The 27,904-nt window shown below is 39.6% G+C and overlaps 1 protein-coding gene and 1 long non-coding RNA gene across 3 annotated transcripts in view; one reads left to right on the forward strand and one right to left on the reverse strand.

Moving 5' to 3' along the window:
- The window catches only part of atp13a3 (ATPase 13A3), an 85,618-nt gene that overhangs the window by 25,115 nt on the left and 32,599 nt on the right, over window positions 1-27,904 (forward strand). For both annotated transcript variants that reach the window (XM_030132601.1, XM_030132602.1), the window contains exons 2-11: window positions 2,368-2,448; window positions 13,038-13,124; window positions 13,218-13,391; window positions 15,818-16,042; window positions 16,281-16,351; window positions 17,119-17,202; window positions 17,463-17,532; window positions 21,126-21,260; window positions 21,476-21,548; window positions 26,391-26,522. In XM_030132601.1, the coding sequence (XP_029988461.1) occupies window positions 13,074-13,124; window positions 13,218-13,391; window positions 15,818-16,042; window positions 16,281-16,351; window positions 17,119-17,202; window positions 17,463-17,532; window positions 21,126-21,260; window positions 21,476-21,548; window positions 26,391-26,522 (1,015 nt within the window). In that variant the 5' untranslated portion in view covers window positions 2,368-2,448; window positions 13,038-13,073. The remainder of the gene's footprint in view (window positions 1-2,367; window positions 2,449-13,037; window positions 13,125-13,217; window positions 13,392-15,817; window positions 16,043-16,280; window positions 16,352-17,118; window positions 17,203-17,462; window positions 17,533-21,125; window positions 21,261-21,475; window positions 21,549-26,390; window positions 26,523-27,904) is intronic.
- LOC115418213 (uncharacterized) lies at window positions 10,582-27,892 on the reverse strand. The gene is made up of 3 exons (XR_003935273.1): window positions 27,662-27,892; window positions 16,901-16,904; window positions 10,582-10,592 (listed from the first exon to the last, which is right to left on the reverse strand). It is a non-coding gene; the product is annotated as an uncharacterized LOC115418213 (long non-coding RNA).

Here is a 27,904-nt window from a genome sequence, read left to right on the forward strand (position 1 = left end):
CCTGTCAAATAGCACCTCTTAATCAGTGACATGGAACTCCCATTGTCTAACAAAGCCAACACCTTTACCCATTAACAGTAATTGGATGAAAGGAGTCCTCTTCGGAACACCTGGTAACTGGTTCTCTAGACAACTCCCTACAGGGAACATAGCAGTAACCAGACAGTTTAGGCTTTTTAAGAGGACAATCTGAGGCCTTATGGCCAGGCTTGCTGGCAATAGAAACAAATTATCTCCCCACGACTGCTGCTAGCCTGCTGCCCATATCTACTGGTGCCCCCAGCCCCCTTACTAGCCTGCTGCCCACCTCCTCTACTGACCCCCACAATCCCCTGCGTCACATAGTTACCCTTCTGGCCTTCTTGTCTATTGTCCCCTTGTCCTTTATTGGGCTGGCGCCATGGAGTCCGTCCAGGCCTTCTGGCGTTGATGTACTGTGTGGCCAGCTTGGCTGCTTCTAAACCGGTGGTGGGCTCTCGCTCCTTGACCCATGTGCGGATGTCAGGTGGAAACACTCTCAGCAGCTGCTCCAGCACGTTGGCTTCCCCGATGTCCTCCACGCTGCACTGGTCTGGCTTGATCCAACGACGATACAGGCCTTTCAAGCGTTGGTAGGTCTCGGTTGGCGCCTCCCCCTGGGGTACAGCTAGGTCCCTGAAGCGCTGGCAATAGGTCTCTGCAGAAATGTCAAACTTGGCGAGCAGGGCTTGTTTAAGGTCTGGGTAGGAGTCAGACTGCTCTTCATCCATGGCTGAATAGGCCTCCAATGCCTTTCCCGTCAGTAAAGGCACAAGTCTGTAGGCCCACTCAGTCTCTGGCCACCCCCAGGTCTTGCCAATCCGCTCAAAGCGGAGGAGGAAATTTTCAATGTCCTCACCAAACTGGAAGGGAAGCAACTTGGGGTCCTTCCGTGGAGCTGGAACTGGTGGCTGCGGAGTGGGGAGTTCTACCAGAGAGGCAGCGCTCCCTGCTCTGGAATTGCCACGGGGTCTTGGTGTCGGTGGTTGACTGGAAGCTTGGATAGCTGTCCGAGGTCTCCGGATTTCCCCTATGAGCGCTTCTTCTCTGTCCCTCTGAGCACCCATAAACTGGCGTAGCATAGCGACCATCTCCTGCGATGACGATTCTGCATAGGGAGGCTGGGCTGTGGGACCCCCCTCTTCCTCCTCAGTTTCCCATTCAGGACCTTCTGGATCAGGATCAGTCTCTAGTTTGGCGGTCACACTTCTGGTTTGGATTTTCCTTTGCCCCCCCCCTGGGGATCTTTCGGGTTGCCATCCCACCGCTGCCACCAAATGTCACACTTCGACCTGAAGTGAGGGTAGGTTGCCAAAAGGCTATCTAGAAAACAGTCTAATTTGGTCTGAAACTAAATCAAAAACAACCAGAGAAAGTCCATTTGATTTGAAAAAAAAAGGTGAAGAGCTTTATTGCCCTTAAATGTATCACAAGAATTAAGCACAAAATGATAATAACAACAAAAAATAACACAGGTCTGCACAGCACCACAGCCCTTCTCTAACTGCCCAAGCAATGTCAGACCCCCTCCATTTAAAGGCTAGCCCCTCCCACTGGACCATACCATTTGTAATTGGTACCAATTTAAACATTTCATCAAACTACATACGTTATTTCCCATAGTTAATCACAGAACAGTTTATGTCTTTTAAACTCACATCAAAAGAGTCATCTTATAAGTTTAGCATTTACATACTCTCTTTAACACTCAGAAAACCTGGTATGGTGCAGTGTGACAAGCTGAGCCTAGTTTCCTCATTAAACTCAGGCATTATAAAGGCAGCCTGATGCTCCCCTCGGGTCCTTTTCCACTGCCCAGAACCAGGAAGCACTATGTAAGTAAAGAAGAACATATAATTATGAACAAAATTTCACAATCTAGAACATAACATAATTAAAGACCTAATTCAAAACTTATTTGTGTTTGTGTGTGTTTTTGGATGATTTCATGGAAAAACCAGCACAGGAGACTAACTTAGGTGTTTAAATGTAACCCAGTGTGTGCACCCACCAAGCTATCAGTAATAATGCTACCTGGCTATTGTTTGCCATGTGGACATAGTGAGTGTGTGGTGTATGGTGTATAATTAGTGGCAGGGGTGACTGCCACACAGTACATAGATGATGACTTTCTGCCCTGTAAGAGTGTGGCAACATTTTGGAATGTGTGAAACTTTTCTCAGGTGTACCATAACAAACATTAGCCATTATTGCTCTCCCCACAGGATAATTTTTTACCATTTGTTAACTTGTCTTTCACCTAGTTAACTTTCATCTTAGTAGAGCGACGTGCTCTGCTACATTGTGTTTTTATCGTCAGTCATTTGTTCCTTTGTTTGTCCTCTCCAGGGTTCCAGGTTGGTGTGGTGAGAGAGCAAGCTAACTGCAGGGAGGAAGACCGCCTGGGCCATTGTGTACCTGGCTTTCAAGGTAGGATGCTAACAAACTACAAACTTCTGTTTAATTTTGCCAGCATTAAGACCAGATTACATTTCTGAAGGATTCAGTCACATGCATTGTTTTTACGCAAATTGGCGTTAAGAATGCACAATGTAAACAATAAACCTCGAATGAAAGGTCAAAACTAGCCTGAAACAATTGTAATGTGTGTTTGTAATGTAATGTAATGTATTGTAAAGTGTTTTTATATATATTTAGCATATTGTTTGTAGGGCTAGGGAAAAAAATAAACAATAAAACAAAGGACAATGATAAAATCTAAATGACTTGCCCTTATGCATTGAATTGTGGGTTAAGTTATGATATTATACATTTTATTGTGATGCCATTTTTAGATTGTTTAACTTGTGGTTGTGGGATTTCCTGACCCAAGAAACCTGACATTATATGACTAAAACCTGTGTTTTCACTAGTTCTTGGTAGACTTACAGTATATGAATGGATAGGAGATTCTGGGGTCTTGGCAAGAAAATTAGACATTGTTTTTCAATAGCAGAAAAAAAAATATCATGTCATATCATTTTGGCTTATTAGTACTACCTATCTTTGTACAAAAATAAGAAAACTCTTCTATTACTATAGTAATGGAAAATCACCAAAAGGATTGAATAGTAATTCCAACGATTAGATCTGGGGAAAGTCATATTTGAATCATTTGCTATCCAGTTTGAGTTTAACTTAATTTGGCTTCGGTGGGGTCTGCAGCGGCTTAAGTGCAATGCCTCAGCCTTATACTGGTGGGGAAAACCTCGCAGTCTTATGCACATTCCTTTTGCTAATTGACATGTCTGTATAAATACATAACACTCAAACATTTTTGTGGGACTTAATTGCATGAGTCTAACTTCATCGTACTACTTCTACTACTTAAGTTATCTGTAGCCTCAGAGAATGTATAACATGCTGGCATTTCAGCCATGAACAGGGCTATGCCTGTGGCTCTGTCTGGGCCGTCAGCTGCCAAGCTTTATCTCAGGCTGGTGCTCTGTTTAGAGACTGCAATTACAAAGTGTTTAGGTTTTCTGAGGTTGGAGCCCCATGCCAACTCAACAGATGATACTGCAACAGACTCTATCATTTTAAAGACCACAAGCCTAATACTTCAAAACCTTTTTTTCTGGCACCTTTTCTACATATCAGTGTTATCTGGGTCTCCATAGTAAAACTACAGTCTCATGAAAGACTGTATTCATCACACACTTCGGTATTTCCAGTCATAGCAGTGACTTGGGTGGGAGTGTTCTTGTTCACTGCACCCACTGCCAAGCGCCGGCCAAGGAGCGGCTGTTGTAAAATACAAGGAAAGGGCTTGGTCCTTAGCAAAATATTTCGCTGTATGCCAGAGAAAAATGTCTGTCCTGGTGCAGCTGGCAGATATGATCAGGATCACTATGTGTTTAGGGTGGAAGAGGCTGTAGCATGGTGGTTCTACTTGGCACTTTGTCCTGATAGTACAGCCAACAAGTTTCAGTAGAATGGGTCAGAGTGCTGTAACTTTGTCTGTTGTTGAGTCACTTTTACACCAAAGCGTTGTAGCATTCCACAGAATAGGGGCATTTCAGGACATGTCATGTCTTTCCCACATATGTAGGATTAACTTAAAATGGCATAGAGATTGTGGTATTGAATTTTTGCTATGTTTACATCATGTCTAATGCCACGTTTCCACTACATGGTACCGGCTCGACTCAACTCGGCCTTTTTGCGTATTATGTAAAAGGCCTGGAATCTGATACCCAGTACTACTTTTCTAGTATTTGCTTGGCCGACGTTCCAAAACAAGTGAAGAGATACTAAAATGTGACACATAACCACTGCAGACCACTGGTTGGTCAGAGTCATCAGACATTTCTCTCTTTGGTGGCTGATGAAAAGATTCAGCGTGAACTTGACGGGACAACATGCAACGAGCGAGTTTATTAGCAACTGTCTGAGCAGACGTCATGGAAGTTTTGTGCAGCGTCACTATGACGACAAGGTACTCTGAAGTCGGTAGTATCCTGTAATGGAAATGGTCTCCAGGAATATTACCTGGTAGTCGAGTTGAGTCGAGCCGGCATAAATTACTCCAGTATTTTAACCCTCCCCCCAAAGTGGCGACTTTTGGAAATGCAGGTAATTCTGTTTCAGTTTGTAAACTCTAGGTTTCTGTTGTAATGACTAGGGACTGGTACCAAACCCCAGTACCAAATGTGTCCTGAGGCCCAATTATTGAAGGCCATAGTATCAATAAGGTCAGATGTGATTGGTTTAACTAACAGTACTGGAGAAAGAAAAATAGAAGAATGGAAAATATAAAAGTTGTTTAGCTAATTTTTCACAACGTTTATCTTTGATGCATTTTTGTGATTTTCAGTCCAGATGAGAAACCTGGGGTCAAGTCTGTGAGGGGTTTGACAGCTCAAACACACAGAGATCCTAGAGATAGTGTTCACAGAGCTACATGGGAAAGTGGACACATGATGACACAAGGTTTTGGATATTTGGGCAGAAACATGAGTGATGCCTCACAAAACCAAGTTTGTCAAGTACAAGTTTGAAAATTGGATAGATGTTTAGAAAACAACTTTCTTCTGCACTAAAAATTCATTCATTCATTATCTGAATGCACTTTAGCCTCACTAGGGTCACGGGGGTCGCTGGAGCCTATCCCAGCCATCTATGGGCAAAGGCAGGGTTCACCCTGGACATGCCACCAGTTCATCACGCGGCACTAAATATTTATATATGATATTTGTTTTACACTACTATAATTTTTAAATCAGAAACTCTGGGGTCAGTATCACTATAAGAGCAAAGTCTAACTGTCACTATGAACACATTGAAAAATAATGAAAGTCTGGATTTTTAAAAAATTTTTTTTTATGACTAGACAAACACTTACGCATATATCAGTACAACTTTAAACCTCTTGAAGTGTGATTTTATTATTTTGTACAATTTTCTTTCAATTTTCCATAGGAGCATTTAATTATGTTACTACAGGGTTCCTGCATGGTCTTAAAAAGTCTTAAAGGTGCCCTGCTACACATATTTCATTACTTTTGTGTTCATGTCTGAAGGTCTGCCGTGGACTTTGTAATATTTTATGGAAAAAATGCCTTGGTTACCAAGTTTGCATCCATTCTACTGTGGTATGGAAAGCCTGCTGGAGACTCAGCTCGATTTGTGCCAGTTCTCATAAGTATTCAACATGCTAATCTGCTTGACTCTGATTGGCTAACAGCTAGCCAATGAGAACCTGGCTTTTCAGCGTTTGTTACCCTGCACAACAAGTAGAGGAACAGGCGGAAACCAAAAGTGAAACTTAACATGCTTTGAATGTCTGACTCCCAGCTTCTGTGTCTCTTTTGTGCGGTGGACCTTGCACAGAATTTTCACAACTTCTAACCAGTATCCACTGGGCCCCCTCCACTGCTCTATGGGCCCCCTGGGAATGCTGGGCCCCATGAATTTGTCATGTTCACCCCCTGTATGGTGTCCCAACTTGCTGTATACAAAAACTGTCACTGAGCTAGACCAGCTTTGTGGGTGTGGTCTCACCTGGGCGAGCTCATGAATAGTATTGAGCTCAGTCATTAACTCGTCACACGGTCCAGCTTTAATAATTGACCTGATTTCTGAGTTCTTTCCAGTGTCAATAGCAGACAGAGGAGGTAGAAGTTCATTTTCAAAGTCACTACAGAACACAAACACCTATGGACCCAACATATTTAACAAAATGAAATTAAAAACCCTTTTGTGTGGCAGGGCACCTTTTAAAAGTGTTGAATTTACAAATCTGCATTTAATGTCGTAAAAAAGTCTTGAAAAGGTATTAAATTTGATATAGTAGGTCTTACGTTATGCTGCCATAAACTTGTTCACTGTATTGTGTTTAAATGTCCACGAAGTAAAGACAGTAGTAGCCTTAGTCAACTCAGGTCCACCCGTTCCAACCCGACAATTTATACTGAAATTGAGAACCAATTATCACTAACTTGTCAGCCCATGGTGAGAAATGACTTGGAATGGTGTGAATCAAGGCCTTGGAGGAAATAAATGCATTTTTCTAAATTCTAGTAGTCATGAATTTTTTGCCAGTATGGCTGTGAAATGGGCATTAAATTCTGTTCTAAGTGTCTTAAAAAGGTCTTAAAAAGTCTTAAATTGAACTTGTAGAAACCTGGAGGACCCCTGTACTAGTGCTTGCATTCTTAGCTTGGGAGCTGTAATTCAAGCAGTAGATAATTCCTATGTCAGGCTGCATTATCTGCAGCCTCTGGTCATGTGATGTGTGATTCAGGCGTGTTGAAATGTTTGGCGATTATTTCTGAACTGTTGCTAAAATACCGTAGTGGACAGAGATTTATTACAGAATGTAGATATATTCTTAAGTCATTACATACATTTGTAAATGCTTCCAAGCTGTTTAAATAGGCAGCAAACTTTGTATCTGTAAACTTTTGGTCCGCTGAGAATGTGTTAAAATAAATAAAAGTCTAAATTAAAAATTCACTTCTATTTGCGTATTTCACGTTGTCAAAATAAAGCACCAGGGTTAACTGAACTGACAGAGGTAATGTATATTGAAATTAAATGTCTAGATTTGTGAAAAATTTTAGTTTATAATTGAGCACATTTAAAATTTAGCATGACCTCGACTATATGTATATTTCACCGTCTGTGTGTGAGCTGATGTGTTATTAGCACCTTAATGCAGGGATTCCTTCGGATCGAGGTGCTATGGAAGCAGTGACGTCATAGGACTTAGTGGAGCCCTCAAGACAATTTTACCGCATTATTTTTAGCTTACCGGCCGATAGGCTGTAAGCTGTTGTCGTCATGTGGCCTCCGGCATTGTCGTCATCATCTGTCGTCGTCTGTTACAAAACTTTCAATCGTCTTCTTCTCCGAAACTACAATTCCGATTGACTTCAAACTTGGTATACAGCTTCTTTATGATGATGTCAACAAAAGTTAGTGAAATTATTTGGATCCGGATCTGATTCTAGATTTGGTGCGGCTTTGAAAAATTTTCCCATTATAAGAGATAGGAAGTGCTGGTAAGCTACAGGGCTATTGGTCCTATTTTTTTTAGATAATTATAGCAGTGGTTTTTCTAAGTAAGGAAATTTTGTAACTATGGCTCCGTTCACACAGCAGGTCTTAATGCACAAATGCATTTTTTGGTGAAATCCAATTTTTTTGTGTGTTGGTTCATATTCCACATTAAATGCGACTTCTATCAGTTTTGAGTCTGAACTGAATGCGACCCTGAAGTGACCCTCATGCACAAAACAGGTCCTGATGAAATACGTGACCACGCAGACAGAATTGTGACATTTGTCGCCTTTCAGTTTCATAAAGGTCGGATAAATGCGACCTGGCTGCTCAGACTGAAGTCACATTGGAAAATATCAGATATGTATCGGATTTAGGACCACATATGAAAGTGGTTTGGGTCAGATTTAGGACCACATATGAAAGTGGTCTGGGTCGGATTTAGGACCACATATGAAAGTGGTCTGGGTCAGATTTAGGACCACATCTGAAAGTGTTCTGGGTCGGATTTAGGACCACATATGAAAGTGATCGGGGTCAGATTTAAGACCACATATGAAAGTGGCTTGGGTTGGATTTGAAAAAATCGGATTAGTGCTGTTCATACTGTCTTTACCAGATTGGGCCACATTTGCCTGCAGTCTGAGGATAGTGTAAGGGGTAGGGGGGGTTTTAGGTTTTCTGCAATAAATTTTCCATTAAACAATTCTGGAGAGTCTGTACTACATTATCCAGGTGCAAGAATTTTTAAAAGATAGAACAAATAAGTAAACTACTGCCAGAAATCTTCAAACTGGTAAACTAGAGAGCACCTATAACCATTAGTGATGTCCCCATCTGGATTTTTTTTGCTTCCAATCCGATCCGATTTTTTTTGGGATTACTTTTGCCGATACTGATCTAATATGTACTTTTTACAATGAAAATTTGATTTAAATTTGGAGTCATTATTTATAGGTTATTATACTATTATTTTACTGTAGATCACAGTCGGTCTGAATGTGGAACCTGAACTAAAACAACTATGACACCTTTGACTCTTAAGAACTTTAGTATCATTTTTACACTTTCCATATTCATACTGTGGGACAAATTAGACCCTTATATTTTCCACTGCTGTAGTGTGTCTGTGGACAGGTCCATCCAGGTATTATGTGGGGGTGCGTTTGGTGCTGTGCGTTAGTGATGTGAAGCGGGTTCCTCACGGGTTGGGGTGGGTCAAAAGAATGTCAGTTTATTTGTGGGCCAGTTGGGTCGGATCAAATAATTCCACAAAAGCTGCACGGGTTGAAAAAAAACCCAACTTGCACATCACAAGCGGACCTCAGAATGAGTACAAGCGCAGAGTGAAAGTAGAACTTATAGATGCTTTACTAGTTCCTCTAAGCCTCCCACTGGTGTGCGGCTTTTCCCTACTTCTGGAAACTTTAATTTGAGGGGGCAGGACAACCCCCCCCCTCTTCCTGAACCAGGCCTGGATTGGCCTGATCTTGTGACTAAATCCGATCCGATCTTCTAAAAAATGCCAGATCAGCAGCCGATACCGATCTGTAGATCGGATTGGGACATCCCTAATTAGGGCTGGGTAAAAAAATTGATTTAATCGATTTTGGATCGATTTCTTTTTAATTTTGTGTAATCGATTAATGGTGGATGAGATCAATTTTTCAGAGCAGGACCAGGAGTAAATGACCCGGAAACAGCCGACACGGAAGCACAGCCGGCTCTGTCTCGCTAGCCCTTGTGGAGACGGGGCATCTTGGTCGTGCTCGCGGCGGGTTGTGGCATGGGAGGAACGTGGAGAAAGGGGTGGGGAAAAACCCCTCTGTGGGAGGTCCCTCCTGGCCTCAAACTCATACAGTGCGGAGGAACCGGCCAGCGGAGGCGGGTGCAGAAGCCAGTTGTTCTAGAAATATTAACTTCGATCACCTGTGGTTGAGTGTGGAGTTAGAGGAATAGTAAAGCGGAAATCACGAAGCTCCTCCCACCCTCTCCCTCCAGTGAGTTTCTTGTACCAAGGGCCCAACATGAGTCTGTTTCAGGGGGGCAAATTGGTGGCAGTGTCCCAGGGTGATAGTAATGTGCCTTAAGGCTAGAGGCACCAGCCATAAAACAGAATAAAGATGACGAAGAAGTCCATCTGATCCACTGTAGAAACATGGACATGTCCATTATTTAAGAGCAAATTCTATTTACTGCTCAAACGTCAGATTTATTTCCTTTCTAATATCAATATTGATTCTGTGTTGCATGGCTGCAGTAGTCAAATCATCAAGTTACAGCTCAAAATTGTACTTTGGTATCACTAAATGAATCTGAATCAATCAGTTAATACTGAATGGAACCGCAATTAATCGATTCAGAACTTTATGAATTGAAATCGAATCAATTAAGGAAATTGGCCATGATACCCAGCCCTAACCCTAATAACCATAACCATTACATCTGAGAAAAGCTGTTTCACAGAGTTATCAGATTTTTTACTGTAATTCAGTTTAAAGGGTGCCCAACATGACATGGATACTGCACTCAAGCATGAGAATGGTAAGGAAAGTCCTTCGTCAACCTAAAAGTGACCAGAACAGTAAACCTGAGACTCAAACTCTGCTGTTGGAAATCCGACATGCACAGACGTGTTCCACTGAACCTCCGTCTGTCTATATCAGTGCACATACACAACATGAAGTGAAGACCCAGAGTATGTGCCTGCCATGGCCACGGTCTGTTCTGAGGGAAAACTGAAAGGAATGAACATTGGAACACACACATCTGATGACTTTGGTTGTTGTGTGGGTGTGTTGACACTCTTAAGGATAATCTCAGGTGTTCTGAGGTCAAACAGCTGTCTGGGAAGTGCATGACATGGTTCTGCCCCTTATTCCCATAAACTCACTGACCTCTGGTTTATTTTCCTGCACTTTGTCTCCAAAGGTTTATCTCATATTTTTATAATTCTTATCTTGACAAGAGTCAGAGTTCAATGTAGGTGAACAAAACTTTAACCTGAGTTAAGAAAAATGCTTAAATTCCTTCATGCCTTTCTTTTTCTGATGAAGCCCACATGTTTTGAACTTTTTGTGAGAGTGTATCTTTTGGTGTTGTGTTGTTTTTTTATAGTATACAACTCACTGTCTGGAGAATAACCTAAATGGACACCAGTCTTAAATTATCTGAAGCTCAAGGCCTGTGATAATGATTACGTAATTGTTATACATAGTTCTCTGTATTCCAAAATGAGCACATTGAATATATTCTATTTATATTCAGAGGACAGATAATTACAAGGAGAAAAAAACATTTCCAGTCACACGTTGCTGTAACAGGAAATGACTTACCTAACCCTAATGAAATTATTGGTGGATACAACATTATTATCTCACTATCCTATTTAGTTTACCATACCCCAAAGTAGGGCTGGGCGATAAAATGATAAAGATATATATCGTGATATAACTTTCCTTGATAGAAATATGAGACATGCTTGATATAATTTTGATAGGATTCATTTGTCCATGTTTTGACAGACACAATCCAATCATAATTAAGTAGCACCGCACCGAACAAATCACACTAGAGCAGTGTTTTTCAACCTTGGGGTCGGGACCCCACATGGGATCGCCTGAAATTCAAATGGGGTTGCCTGAAATTTCTAGTAATTGATAAAAAAAAGAAAAGAAAAACAACTTACTAACAAAAAATATATGGTGAGTTTAGATAGACATTCACAATACATAAGACATATGACAAACTGTGATGCTGAAACTGAAGCACTGTGGTTCTGTTTATCTTTCAAATATTCATTGTGGTCAGTTTCAGATGCTGCAGCTCTTTCATAATTCATAGTTTGAGTTCTTGTTTGTTCAGTATTAATCGTCAGCTTTGTAAATCCAAGCTGGACTGACTGTACATATCCTGACCAAGGAAAATAAAGTTCTACCTTTGTGCAGTAATCTACACCTGGCTTTTCTGCCCCGTCCCATAATAATATATATATATATAGACTAAATGTCAACTAAAATTAATGTTTATTTGTAACATAGTATAGTAAACTATTACATGATCAAAAACAAATTTCATTTTAGCAAAAAAAAAAGTCTCAGTTTTTGAATGTCTGGGGTCGCCAGAAATTTGTAATGTTAAAATGGGGTCATGAGCCAAAAAGGTTGGGAACCACTGCACTAGAGCCACATCAAGTTAGGTTGACGCCCACAGCACAGGTGTAAGAGCAGCTGCAGTACACACACTAATGTTTGGGCTGAAGCAGGAGGTAATGAGTGTTCCCTCAGGAGAAAATGAGATGATCGGGTAACTGAAAAGTAGGGGTGTGAACCGTTTTCAGTTCGGGGCTTTTGATACAATACAGAGGTGTACCGAATAAATACATGTAGACTATGTGAAGAACACAAACACTCACTGTGGTAAAGTTGGCAAGAGAGTCACAGATTCGCACTTTGTGGCTCAATAGATCATCTGTCAATAATCATTGAGACACAAATGACGGCTCTATGCAGCTTTGGTAACAGAGAGGAAACTACAACCCAGTTTACATCCAAACAAACGGTCCTTAACTATCAGTAGATGGCATTACCTCAAATGTGAAGCCAGCTAGTGAATGAAGGCTTAGGGACCGTCTGCAAAGTGCTAAACGGAAAATGTCTACATACTTAAAATTCAATAGCTTTGCTTTTACTCAGTGAAATGGCACCGGATTTATCTGACACACCCATGAACCCCTTCTGCAGACACTACAGCTCTGAGATTGGACAAATATACACAGATTAGACTAAATATGATATGAGCTACATCTGTATTTAAATTGGCCTATATAATGTCACCAAATGATGTATTGTTTGTTTACCTGTTTGCAGGGGAAATTTTTATATATTTTATTTATATACGCTTATCAATTTTATTGCCTTTCCACACGAACCTTGAAGCGGAACACACACAATATGTATCTGTTTTGTTTCTCTGAAACAGTCGTATAATGTTCTTCACCACATCTGTCATGTTCAACCTCTGACAGAAAAAAAATCATATTTAAAATCAAAACTAACCTTCTGATGTCACAACTAACTTATTAGTAATGGAAAATTTAAGCTGGACAAAAATAGTGATTTGATTTATACTGTGATACATATCGATATTGTCGAATATGGAAAAAAAAAAATCGTGATATGATTTTTTTTCCATACTGCATCAAGTCAAATCCTTTGTGTAGTTTATGAATCTCGATTTCCCTTTGCAGGCTATTTTACATTAATATATAACTGAATACAAAAAATGTTTCTTTCTATGTATGTAAATTGTATACACAGCATTTCTTATACTGTCCCTTTGCATTCTATTCCTAGAATGAGTCTCTTCTAATTTGGAGTTACTGTATTAGATTTATATATATATATATATATATATATATATATATATATATATATCATATATATTATATATATATATATATATATATATGGAGCTTTAATCTATGTTCCCCAACTATATGTTTGTTGTGTTTGCAGTGACTCAGGAGGGGGCTTGGCAAACTGTTCTGCAGCATGGAGAAGGAAGATGTAAAAATCCTCAACAAAGGGGAAGAAGAAGAGCTGGTATGCCTCTTTTTCTTTCTTTCAGTGCAGGGGTGGAATTATTTGAGTTCAGGCGTATGAGACCTCTGCCCCTTTTCTTTCCCCACCCTTTAGGAGCTCCAAGGGTACCGTTTGTGCCGTTGGCGGCTGGCCCTTGTGGGCCTCGGGGTGCTGTTCACAGGGGGCTTCCTCCTCCTGCTGCTCTACTGGATGCCACAGTGGTGCGTCAGATCCACCTGCACCCGGACCACTGCTCGTGATGCTGAAGTGGTGTTGCTGCGATCCACGGTGGGTAACGCTCTGTAACTTTGCCGGGCAGTGGTTTGGGGACGCATTCGCTAGTATTGGTCGTATTTTACATACATGCATACATACATGCATTATGCATTTTCTATAACCTATTGCGGAGTTGCTGAGTAAAGTTAGTCAGGTCACAAGTGGACAAGAACAGGTGTGAAGATAGACGTCTGCTCCAAAGAAAAACTTGCTTTCTTCTGCTATACTTTTTTTTAAACAGTTTGATGCTGATACTGTGACTTAAATGTGCAGTTTAACAGATACCCCCTTTTAATGAAGTCAAAATAAGAAATTTAAATAAATTAACAGTTCACTTCATGTGTTTTTCAATGTCAAAATCTTCAGGTGGGAGGTCTGTAGGTGATAACTGTATATGAATCTATGATGGCTGTTTTGTCCTTTAAAAATCCGCTACTGGCCGACCTGTAATGGAAGACTAGGATCAGGGATGAACTGAAATCTAGTTCTAGTTTGCACGGTCAGTCTGCTATTGTTTCCATGTCTTCAGGTTGATTTACCAGCAGACTGCAGCTCCTGTGTTGTGTTTGCAAATGGAAATGACACGTGTTTATTTCAAGGAGTGAGGACATCCACTCTAACACTGCAAAAAGTGATGTTCATTCAAAGGGAAATTGACTTATTTTAGGGATATTAATCAATTTTTTTTTCTACTTTTAAATGGTGATAGAAAACACATCTTGGCAGTGTAAGAATATCAGCCTTGTTTTTAGAACATATATTTTCCCTTTTCTTGGTCAGAATTTGGAGCTTATTTTGTGTACAAATTATCTAGAAATGAGCTCTAATAATGTGCAACACCGGCAAACCAGTGTTTTACCACATATGCAGCCAATGTTTTCTCCTTATTTTAAGCAATAATCTTTCTTAATTCAAGTGCAATGCGTTTATTCTGCATTCAGACACAGTGACAAAACAATGTCAAAAAACATCTTTATTGATCAGCGTCACAAAGATTTGTGTTGTTCCGACACAATTCATAATATATGCCAGTGCAGAAGTGTCTTAAATTGTTACACCATTGACAGCCGATGAAGTTCTTTTATAAAGCTTAACTCGCTTTGTGATTCCCATAGGGAAGGTTTGTCTGTGTTCTACCCATCCGAATACACACACAGAACCCAGAATTAGCACATAGTACAGAACAGGAGCAGGGAAAACTGGAGAACCCGAGGGACAACTCCTGTCCAACTGAGAACTGAACCCACAACCATCTACCTGTGGAAGTGCTAACCACAATGCTAGTTAGTATTAAGGCACTAACTTTGTGTTTCTTGTTTAATTCCACAACGGGAGTTAAGTGCAGTTTTTATTTGAATCATAAGGCAAAATTTATATTTTTGGAGGATTCATTACAAAAAAAAAACTGTACAATGTGGCACTACTTGTACGTACAAACACAGATAAAATTCAACCTCATGTTTTTAAAACTGAGTGAATACAACAGATTTATTGTTTTGTACAGTAAATACATTGAGACTGGCTGATTCCTACAGACAGTCAAAGTGGCAGGAATGCACTAACAGCTTGCCATATGTCCAGCAGTGTGTGTGTGTGTGCATTCTTTTCTCTCTGTTGGTCCCATGCCTTTGCACGTGTTTTGCATTCATCCTTGACCATCTGCATTTGGATTCCTATATGTGCCTAATAGTGGGTGTAAGTTCATCTGTAAATGTCCTTGAAACAGTTTGTTGTAGCTGTTATTAAAAAGGCTTCCCCACAGGGAGGGGGGGGATACTGAGCCCCTATAGTTAATGGGCTCTTAGGCCAAATAATTATAGACTGGACTATCAATGAGCTCAGATGTTATCAGTTTTCCTAACAGTATTGGAGAAAGAAAATAAGTATCCTATGTGTTACGGCAACATAACAGTTATTTGGCAAATTTTTCTCAAACTTTGTATGTGATACAGTTTGGAGATTTTCAATCCAGGTGAGAGGGGGCTCTGAGGGGTCAACAGTCATGAGGTGGACATTGAGTTGGTGTGTTGGTATAAAAGCTGGACTCACTGAACCAAATGTTACATAAGATCCTTCATTCTCACCGCCTCAAACTGTTTGGCCAGTGGAAGATTAACTAGAGACTGAAGATACAATGAATCCCCTCTTAATGATTCACCGGTAACTTTAACTAAGTACAGTGGTGTAATGGTCACCTCACAAGAAGAAGGTTCTGGGTGTGGTTGTGGCCGGTGTGGGCCTTTCTGCATGGATATCCCATGCTGACTTTCTGTCTGGGGGGGGTTCTGTACAGATACTCCAGCTTCCTCCCACTATCCATAGACGTGCACCTGATAACGTCTTTTAATTTGGTTTGAACAGAGCATAATTGAGGTTAAGATATGAAAAATCCCAGAGGTCTTTGAGGTAACTGAATGAGGACTTTGTGTTTGTTTAAGGATGAGTTCCGGCGCTGGTTCCTGGCCAAGGTACGATTGATGCTGGCCCCAGGGAGCAACCCCTTCCACAGCCTGGAGACCCAGACCACCTCCCCTTCCTCTCCCTCATGTCCCTTCTCATCCCCGGTCCCTCCCCCTTTGGCCAACGGACACACCTCCCATCCCTCCGATGGCAGCCCCGCTCAGGAGCTCATTAGAAGATTTGCTGACTACCAACCCACGCAGGTATGCACAACGCCTACTTGAAAAGGGTACGGGAAAATATATAGTACAGGAGGGTGTTACGTACTGCACAGATCAGCAAGGAGTCTTAGACATAGCTTAGGTTGACAAATATATTTTTTAATTTCAAATAGATTGTTCAAGATAGCAATAATGCTGACTGACTTTCAGCTTTGACAGTGTGCCATATAATTGCTACCAATAACTTCTCATCTGTTTTCTCCTCTTATGTTATCCCCAGATTCGCTATTTTACCTTCCATAGCACAAAGTATTACTGGAACGATGAACTGCAGAACTTTGAAGTTTTGACGTAAGTATACTTTTAGTATACTCACTTTTATATGGAAAAGCTCTTCATTCAGACAAAGCTAAATTGACTGTAGAATTGCCGTAAGAAATTATTAAATATTGTCTTCAATAAACATATTATTTCATTATACAGTTAAAAATATAATTAACTGCTATAAATGTATAACTAACTAGTGTGCTGACCATTGGGGAACCACAGGTTCTGGATGTGGTAGTGTTTATGCTGGGGAGAGCTGACTTTTGAGAAAAATTCCACTGGTAATGACCTCTCAGCTGGCATGAAATCTGACACAATGGCAATGTGGCCCTATTGTTTATCTGTTGCTAGGTAACCCACTTCAATGATGATTCTATGATTCTGGACATATCAACGTGATTGGAAGGATATTGTATTCCAAAATTACTAATATCTCCCAAAATATTGGTCCTGTCAACTTGCCGTTTTTATTAGTCTCTTCCTGGACCGTAAATCCATAAGTATGACAAACTGTAGCTGTCAGCTCTGTATGGGTTTAGTGTGATGCCTGAGACACACACACACAGAGCCCACTTCCCTTTTGTAATATAGATTCCTATAAGAAAGAGCAAGGAATTTCTTATCACAATTCTATAGTCATAGTCAGTTTCTTTTCATGTCAATTAACAGAGTTCATCAACACAAACGGATGCATTGAGAGCTGTAGTAAACATTAGATCTACAGCGTTGGCACTAAGTCTATGTTCAAAGTGCTCACTTTGTCTCCTGCGTTGATCTTATTCCATCTACAGTGGTCTGGAGGATCTGCAGGTCAGCTGCTCCACCCTCCACTTGGAACACAGCGCAGGCCTGACCAGGAACCAGCAGGAGTACAGGTAGGATTGGTCCAATACTGGCCTCACCATTGTATACGTACTAGACAACACATGGGCTTTTCCAAATTGCTCTTTTTTTCTGTGATCTACCCATTTTCTCTGAGGAAACTTTATTAGTAAAGAAGAGGGACTTATATTAGGTATAATGTCTAAAAAAAACCCCAAAACATCAGTATAGTCCTTGACTCTGTTCACTGACCTGGTCCACAGAGCACCCCCACTAAAACTAAGTGTTTTTGTTGGATTTCATCTGTTCGCAGGAAACTGTTCTTCGGAGTGAATGAAATTGCAGTGAAAGTGCCTTCTCTTTTCAAGCTGCTTATCAAAGAGGTAGGTTTTACTAATGCAGGTGGCAGCTGTTTATCATAATGAACAATCAACAGAACGATAGCCTACTCATCTACAGATGTCAGTGCATCTCTTTTGCATCATGTGCTGTTATCTTCCTTCACTTCTGCTGTGAAATGCACCTCTCCCCTCCTCTTACCTCCCTCACAATGGTGATCCAGACCTGCCCTCATGAACAGGATGGGCATTTAGATTTAAAACATATTAGCCCCTATCTTAGCCTAGGTCACATTTGTCCACTAACTCCTCCAGTTTTACTACCGAAACCCCGTCTTCTGCTGCTTTTCTGTGCTGGTGTTTCCAAGCAGAAACACATGTGTAAAACCTGTTGGCAGTAGAATCCCCATGCCCTCATCTGGTGGTTCTATTTAGCCTTCAGGCTCAGCCCTAAATTGAGCTGGTCTTGGAAGAACAGCACAGGTTATAATTGAAATGAACTGTGTGTGTTTACATCATTTTGAGAGTCTCCCACAAAAAGTGGTCACCCCCTTAGGTACTGTTTCTGGGTTGAGCTTTTGTGAATTTGTACTGCCTTAGTAAATCTAGCCCCTAATTTTACAAGGAGATACTAGAAAAAAGATTTCCTAAAAGCAAGAAAACCTGAAGCATGTGTCAAGTGGGAATATTCCATTCCCACTGTTTCCAGTACCAGTGCCAATTCCTAATCTGTAATGAATGTTCAATCCATAGGCAATATGTGTGGAAGAGACTGGAATTTAAACATTGTCAAGCTTGAGTTTATGCACTGCTTTGTATTTTTTAAATCAAAATGCAGCAAATAACTGCATACATGTAAACTGATTTGTTAATTTTTAAAATAATTATGCACCAGCAACTTGTTAAAAACAGCTCTTGGTGTCTGTGTTGGATTGGCGTATTCCTAGTATGAATGGTTTTATTTACTGGAACTGATTCATTCATTCATTCATTGATGTATTAAGCTGAGCATTACACAACACAGCTTGAGGCCAAACAAACAGGAACTGTCTTAACTGACTGTGACAGTTATGCAAAACACTTATTCACCAACCACCCTTACAACTCCTCTCTTCTAGCTTCATACTTGTTTTGTGTTTGACATTCACTCTGTCATGAACTGTAGTTTCAGAGAATGTTCTACTTACACTCCCTATTTTAAACCATAAGGATATCTACTCACTTTCTGCTTACATATGTTCAAAGTACGATCATTAGCACAATAACACAGTCATCTTGAGTTTTGCAACACACGTTAAACCAAATTCCCTTTGTCATTAACTGCATCTCATTTATTTATTGCATTTATGCTTGTGTGTGTGTCTTCACTGGCCTTACCATTTGTGGGCCTGATCAAGCAGTTACGGACTTACAAAGTGACTGTTCATTGGGCAATACCTTTTAAACCAGATGACTAACAGCAACTTGCAATACATATGTCTGTAGGCTTTTATAAGTACTTTAACATGGTTAAATGAAAGGTTTGTCTGAAATAATTTTAAAATATGAAATTAACAAAAAACATGCTCGGTTATGGCACTGTGAGAAAAGAACATCACCTTGGACAAGATTTACGCAAACATGCATAACATGTTCTTGCTCAAATTTGGGGCAAATAAAGTTTGGATATGATAATAAACATGTTAAAGTATATTGAGGCCAAAAATGGTAACACATTATTGAACCTCCTAGATTTTAGAACTAAAAGAGTACAGTTACAAACTTACAGAAATGTTTGTTTATGTGAAACATCACATTTACCTGAAAAAACAAGTAAATATGTACCACAACATTCTTTTATTATAATAATAAAAAAAAACATTTTATGTCACAAATATATACATTTTAATTGTTAAAATAAGTTTTAACAGCACTATATATTGCCATTGCCATTACCAAGCGGATACACTGTAATGGCATCAGAATATAGTTTCATCATAAATGTAATGTGTTAGAAAAGTGAAGAGGTTGAGCAGTCACTTGCCTTTCTTGCCACTCTTCACTCTTCATGATAGAGATACAAATGAACACACTAAGACTGAGTCAGGACAGTCTGTAACTGATGGGTAACACTGTTAATGGTGAAATCTATGCTTTCACATTTTTACAGGATGTTCTTGTACTGATCAAGGTGTTGTACAAAAAGATAACCACCACTGAATCTAGCTAAGACAAAGTAAACATCCATATCGTTAGACTCATAGCTAGGGATGTAACGATTACCGGTATAACGACAAACTGCAGTAAAATTGCAGACGGTTAGTATTACCGTTTAAATTCTAATTATCATGATAACCGTGTTTGATTACCGCACTTTTAGGGGAAAAACCCCATGTAAAGATATGCTTTTATGTCAAATATTTGAGTGTAGTTTTAATTTATTACAATTTAGATTTTATATGCCAAATATTTGGAACCAATATTCACTTTTAAAGTCTTTGAAAAGGTTCGTTAAGCATCTTTGTGTTATTTATGCAATAAATTATATACATTTTTCAAATTGGATTTCATATATTTTTTTTGTGTTTTCTGGCCTTTTATGTTTTTATAGTAGGTTAAAGTGAAAAAATAATAGACAGATGATATAGATGAAGTGCTGAAAAAAAGATCCCAAACATGGGTATAGTGAACATTTGTTTATATAGTATATAAAGGCAAGATCAAAAGGACTGAAAAACGGCCAAAATAGGCTCAGACTCCTAAGGGTTAATATTTGAATGTTTCTGCCAACAGAAGGTACATTGTGCCGATTATTTTATTTGTTTGTTTGTTGTTTTTTTCAAAATACAACTTGGTTAAATTAATTTTAAGTGTGTGTATAAGTACTTTTTGAACATTTTGAGCACAATTTCAACAATACCGTGATAATAATGATAACCGCGATAATTTTGGTCACAATAACCGTGATATGAAATTTTCATATCGTTACTCATAGCATAATTGCCTAAGTCATATTTTGGCCAAAGTGACATTTCTGCATAACTGGACTCTCCTAACACTGTTGTTTCATTTGATGCAGATTTCACAATTTGGCCAAAAATGTGACTCAGACAATTGTGCTATGAGGTTAATGATATTGGGATTTTTTTTTTTTCATGCGCACATAAGGAGCACTATTTATTTATAAAATATATATGTAGATATATGGTATATAGAATATATATAAATATACCAGGAATTCTGTCCATCTGTCCGAGATTTTTGTCCAAGTGATCTGTCGGACAGTATTCACCTGATCCATTTTAAATTTCATGCACAAGTTCTTTACATGTGCCTTTCTCTCAATTGTAGCTTTTTTTTTTTTTTTAATTTTGAAATATTCAAAGTTAAGACTCAAAATGAATTATGGGTAGGCAGGGTATCAGTGAGCAGGAGGGGCAAAGTGTTGTGCGATTGGGCGAGGGTGTTAATAAGCTCCGCCTACTTTTTCACTCCATAAATCTTATATCCCTGTCCCTCAAATAGTAAACTTTTAATTTCTCTGTTTGTATAGACACTTCTGTTTATCATGTGCACATTATTTTAGGAATAATGTGTGGGTTTTATGATGTTTATTCTTTTTTCCGCTGCCACTATAATTCCCTTGTGTCCTCCTGTAGGTCCTCAACCCCTTCTACATCTTTCAGCTGTTCAGTGTGATCCTGTGGAGTGCCGATGAGTATTACTACTATGCTTTGGCCATTGTTATAATGTCGGTCATATCCATAGCTACCTCTCTGTACACCATTAAAAAGGTAAGTTCCTGGAAATGTTAAGGTAGTCTTACTTACTGACAGTGTTTTTAAGGCCTTATTTTTGGGGACCCCCCCCATGTATTATGATGAACACTATCATGATCAAACTGAAATGGAAAACACTGAATTGAATTTCCATGTCGGATGATTATAAATGCACACTTTGAAGACAATTTTCCATTCAGATCACTACTTTTTGTTTTCCCTTTCTCCAGCAATACGTCATGCTTCATGATATGGTGGCAGCTCACAGTATTGTCCGCGTGTCTGTATGCCGAGCCGACAATGGTTTGTGTCTTTTTATTTGCTCTTTTGCTCCACCGTGCCTGTTGTTTATAGATTGCCTCCATAGACTCATTTTAGTCGTATCACACAGCATATATTACTCTATGCCGTTTCCTGTTTTTTTTTTTTTTCTAAAGGAATGCTTTACAAACCACATGTGACAGCAGATAGTTCTGTGCTTCTGTGCTGGGCCAGATTCAATTACACCGTCCTCATGCTTTGGCTGCTGTCTGGATGGCTGTTAGGAGGGGACACTGCAGAGTTACAGACAGACAGACAGTATGTGAGACAGGGGAGTGGGCCGTTTCTACTGCGTCTGCTTTGAACACTCAGGCCCAATCCCAGTTCACCCCTTGGCCCCTCCCCTTTAGCCCTACCCCTCCATTTTGCGTGTTCACGTGAAGGGGTTGGGGTGTCCTGATTCTCGATGAGTCTGAGGGGGAGGGCTAAGGGGGCAGGCTGTTTGACCCTCCAGTTCGGAGATTTTTCAGGACCACACTACAAACGGTGGGGTAGGAGACATGTCCCATAATTCTGTTCGAATCGCAGCTAAAAAGTGCAGCAGTGTGACAAAAGAAACACACAAATGTACGTACACTATATTGCAAAAGTATTGGCTCACCCATCCAAATAATCAGAATCAGGTGTTCCAATCACTTCCATGTCCACAGGTGTATAAAATCAAGCACCTAGACATGCAGACTGCTTTTACAAACATTTGTGACAGAATGGGTCGCTCTCAGGAGCTCAGTGAATTCCAGCGTGGAACTGTGATAGGATGCCACCTGTGCAACGAATCCAGTCGTGAAATTTCCTGGCTCCTAAATATTCCACAGTCAACTGTCAGCTGTATTATAAGAAAGTGGAAGTGTTTGGGAACGACCGCAACTCAGCCACGAAGTGGTAGGCCACGTAAACTGACGGAGCGGGGTCAGCGGATGCTGAGGCGCAGAGTGCGAAGAGGTCGCCAACTTTCTGCAGAGTCAATCGCTACAGACCTCCAAACTTCATGTGGCCTTCAGATTAGCTCCAGAACAGTGCGCAGAGAGCTTCATGGAATGGGTTTCCGTGGCTGAGCAGCTGCATCCAAGCCATACATCACCAAGTGCAATGCAAAGCGCTGGATGCAGTGGTGTAAAGCACGCTGCCACTGGACTCTAGAGCAGTGGAGGAGCCTTCTCTGGAGTGATGAATCGTGCCTCTCCATCTGACAATCTGATGGACGGGTCTGGGTTTGGCGGTCGCCAGGAGAACGATACTTGTCGGACCGCATTGTGCCAAGTATAAAGTTTGGTTGAGGGGGGAATATGGTGTGGGGTTGTTTTTCAGGAGCTGGGCTTGGCCCCTTAGTTCCAGTGAAAGGAACTGGGAATGCTTCAGCAGACCAAGACATTTTGGACAATTCCATGCTCCCAGCTTTGTGGGAACAGTTTGGAGCTGGCCCCTTCCTCTTCCAACATGACTGTGCACCAGTGCACAAAGCAAGGTCCATTTGGACATGGATGACAGAGTCTGGTGTGGATGAACTGGACCGGCCTGCACAGAGTCCTGACCTCAACCCCATAGAACACCTTTGGGATGAATTAGAGCGCAGACTGAGAGCCAGGCCTTCTGTCCAACATCAGTGTGTGACCTCACAAATGCGCTTCTGGAAGAATGGTCCAAAATTCCCATGAACACACTCCTAAACCTTGTGGACAGCCTTCCCAGAAGAGTTGAAGCTGTTATAGCTGCAAAGGGTGGACCGACGTCATATTGAACCCCATAGACTAGGAATGGGATGGCACTGAAATTCATATGCGAGTCAAGGCAGGTGAGCAAATACTTTTGGCAATATAGTGTATTTTCTTTGTAAATAACTTGAACCATTTAATAATAATATTAATAATAATAATAATAATAATGGATTAGATTTCGATTGCACTTTTCAAGGCACCCAAAGCACTTTACACTATTGATCCATTATTCATTCACTCACACTCTGGTGGTGTTAAACTACATCTGTATCCACAGCTGTCAGACTGACGGAAGCGTGGCTGCCAATTCGCACCAATCGGCCCCTCCCACCACCACCACCAAACATTCACATGCATTCATACATCAGTGTGAGTGACACTGGAGGCAAGGAGGGTGAACTGGTTAGGACAGAGCGGGATTCGAACCGCCAACCTTTCAGTTATTAAACGACCTGCTCTATCTTCTGACCCGTCCGTTTAACGCTGTTTCAATGTGTTATAGACCACATTTCTATGGTTTGTGGTTGATGGCCACTAAAAGATGCCCAAAGTTGGGGCAAACAAAGTTGTCGCATCTGTTTATAGTGACATCGACGACTGCTGATGACATAACAGGTCTGGAAGGGTTAGACCATTTCATAGGAGAATGTTTCAGCCCCTAACCCTTACAACTCCGTTTCAAGGGGTAGTGCCAAGCAAGGTTATTATCGTTAACGAAAACTATTGAAATGACGAAAACTAGAATTGTAAAAACATTTTTGTTAACTGAAATAAATAAAACTATAATTAAAAGAAAAAAAACGATAACTAACTGAAACTGTATTGTGTGCTTACAAAACCAACTAAAACGTATAAAAATTATGGATAAAATTCCCTTTGTTTTCGCCTTTGTCAATGTCTGATTGATATGAAATCGATTTATTTCCCTCAAGCAATTTTAGCTGCTGGCACCATATGATATTTAATGGTCCGTCACTTCTCATCACTTGTGGTTTAGAGTCGTCTTCTGGTCCCCACTCTACCTGGAAACATGGAGACTAAAGTTGGGAGAAAACAGCAGAGTCCTGTCTGGGATTTATTTGAATACGACGGAGAAGAAGAGAAAAGATATTAAAAAAATAAAAATAAAACTAAGCATTTAGAAAAAAATTAAAACTAATAAAAACTAGCAAACCTGCTCTAAAAAGTAATTAAAACTAACTGAATTAGACAAAAAGGTCAAAACTATTACAACCTTGGTTGTAAGTCACATTATTTTAACTCATTATCAGTCTTAAATTGCTCCTGTTCCAACTTTTTTTTTGTGATGCAGTTTGCAAACAAGTCTTATGGAGGAATGGATGTATATTTACAAATGAAATGAAGTCAAGCAGATAAAACATGAAATCTGTTCAGTTCATTGTGTCTGTAATGAAACACAGGTAAAAATGCATTTTAATATCACTGCCTTCAGCATTTTCTGTACTATTCCAACTTTCTCTTGTGTCATATTGCGTTTATACAGGGTTCCTGCGGGGTCTTAAAAGACTTGAATTTCTAAATCTGCATTTAATACCTTTAAAAAGTCTTCAAAAGGTGTTAAATTTGATATGATATTGAATTTGATAATTTACGTTACCATAAATTTATTGGCTATATTGTGTTTAAATGTGTCCAAGCTGCAAAGACAGTAACATTAGTCAGCTCAGTTCCACCCATTCCAACCAGACAATTTATATTGAAATTAGGAACAAATTATCTCTAACTTTGTAACCTCCGTTGAGAAATGACTCAGAATGGTGGGAATCAAGGTGTAGGAGTAAATTAATAAATTATTCTAAATTCTAGGAGTCATGAATTTTTGCCAGAATGGACATGAAATGAGCATTAAATTCTGTCCTCAGTAGGGCTGTGTATTGGCAAGAATCTGGCGATATGATACAAATCACAATATTAGGATCACAATACGATATATCATGATACTGTTAAAAAGACAATTTTTTGTTTGTTCCTTTTTTTTAAATGATTATTTCCTTGAAGAATTTAATTACACCAGAAATCTGCACAAATACTAAACACATTTTTATTTGATCAGAACAGGATCTAATGCTATATCACAAAATGTTCCTGTGTTCAAACTTAAATTATGTTTTACAGACATTACAGTTTAAGATCCTGTTCAAATGTTCATATTCTATTAGTTCAGAACTAACATCAGAACATTATTTTTGTGCAATCCCAGCAAAAGAACTAACATTTTTTAATAAGAGTGTTAAATTTTTTATTTTTTTTTCTTCGAGCATGCAAAGAAAATAAAACAAAACAAAGCAAATTAAGACATTAACAAAATAACATTTAAATGGACAGAATCTATCTTCAAGCACATACAAGTCTGAATTTTGCATGGTCGAAAAGGAGTAGGAAGAAGTATGAACTTAAATAAAATATAAACAAAAAGAAAATCAAAAATGAACCTCCACAGTATCTGCATTTGAATAAATACCTAAAAATATCGATACAGTACTTTTTAATATCGATACAGTATGGTGAAATGAAACATCGCAATATATTGCAGAACCGATATTTTCTTGCAGCCCTAGTCCTAAGTGTCTTAAAAAGGTCTCAAAAAGTCTTAAATTTAACTTGCAGAAACCTGTAGGAACCCTGTTATATGTCTTCTGGTAAAAATAGCCTAAGCACAGTTTTTTGTTTATTTTTGTTTTTTCCAAAGAATCTTTTGCATTAATAGATAATTCTTGCTTAGGCTGCTGAAGGCATTGGTTTAGTCTCTTTTTTTTTTTTTTTTATCATTTTGTTGATGCGTCCATTTACTGCACTGGCCTCTGCTTGTGATGTCTCAGCATTTTCCTGCTTCCTCGAGCGCCATGAGTAATGGGAGATGTGCTGAATAAGGCTCTGGGGTTCTGACACACAAAATGTATACTTTCTCCTCCCTTCCCTCCCCTCCCCTTCCCTTCCCTCCCCTCCTCCCCATCCACCATCTGCTACTATTGGCTCAGTTGCACAGTTTTCATCTTTCACTACACACATGGTTGTGTCTAACTCCAGTGCTCTTCACTTACTTTTTTCATTTCTCTTCTCTCCTTCTGTGCATTCCCTTTTCATGCAGATATTGAGGAGATTTTGTCGACTGACCTGGTGCCTGGTGATGTGGTGGTCATCCCCAGTAATGGGACCATCATGCCGTGCGATGCCGTGCTGGTCAGCGGCACCTGCATTGTCAATGAAAGCATGCTCACAGGTAAAAGGGACAGACGGATAGATCTGTAGGTGAAACAGCGCAAGACATGACACACTTTTAGGCAACTAATTTATGTCATGTGTGAACTGTGCGATTGTGTGTACCGCTAAAAATATCTACAGTGCCCAAAATGATGATACAGAGTCAAACTTTCAATGTCCTACTTAACGTAAAAGAAAAAAAATGCAGCCGATTATGCAACAGAAAATTTTGCTGCTACTTACAGATATGTTGAGTCTGTTAGAAAGAGTCCAGTCCAACCTATGGGATGAATACATGAAAATATTGATAGTCAAGGATGTCAAAATTATATTAGTTCAGGGGCCGTATACAGCCCCATTTGATCTGAAGTGGGTCGGACCAGTAAAATAGTATCATAATAACCTAGAAATATTGACAACTCTAAGCTTTTCTCTTTGTTTCAGTGTAAAAAAAAAAAAAAAAAGAATGACATGAAAATGTTTACATTTGCAAATTATCCTTTCACAAAAAATTTGAATAACCTGGACAAATATGAACAACCTGAAATGTCTAAAGAGAAGGAATTGCAATTTTAACAATTTTCTGCCTGTTACTAAGTTTTGTGCCTTTGTAGATCCACTGTGATCTGTAAGTTGTAATTCACATGTGTAAATGATAAAATGAGATAGAATATTGTTAAAATGACACTTTTTTTACACTTATGTTTTCTTAAGAAATTTCAGGCTGTTCATATTTTATTCATATTTTGTTCCTTTTGGTCATGTTTTGTAAAGGGGACTTTGTAGATGTAAACATTTTCATAATGTAATTTTACTTCTTTCACTCTAAAACACAGAGAAGAGTTTGGAGTTGACTATACTGTATATATTATTATGTTATTGTTTTACTGGTCTGTCCCACTAGGATCATATTGGGCTGAATGTGGCCCCTGAACTAACATGAGTTTGACAGCCCTGCTGTGGAGGCTATGCATGACATTTTTGCTCTTCTGGAAGATTTCAGTTTGCTCTTTCATTGTATGGGTCATCATGATATATCGTGGAATGAACATTTGCACCCAAAATACTATTAAAACGTTCACTGATAATGGCCGATGCTGCCTCTTTACAGTAGTTCTCAGTCACTAAAAGAATAAATGCACTGGAAACACTGGTTACACTGGTCTACAAACCAAATACTTCCAGAATAAAAGTAGTGCCATTGGACCAGGTGTGAGTCTGATCCAGACTAATCCAGTCCTAAATGCTGGTTGGTTGTAGTTTCACAGATACAGTCTGGGCTCAAAATGTGAAACTGTAAAATTAATGATTGAATGGGTTTAAGTCCAAAGGAATATTGGTGTTGGATCGACCAGATCTACTTCAAACACTTGTCTGCACATGACAATACATGGACTGTAC

Source organism: Sphaeramia orbicularis, chromosome 4 (genome assembly GCF_902148855.1).
Source record: "Sphaeramia orbicularis chromosome 4, fSphaOr1.1, whole genome shotgun sequence".
Lineage (NCBI taxonomy): Eukaryota > Metazoa > Chordata > Actinopteri > Kurtiformes > Apogonidae > Sphaeramia > Sphaeramia orbicularis.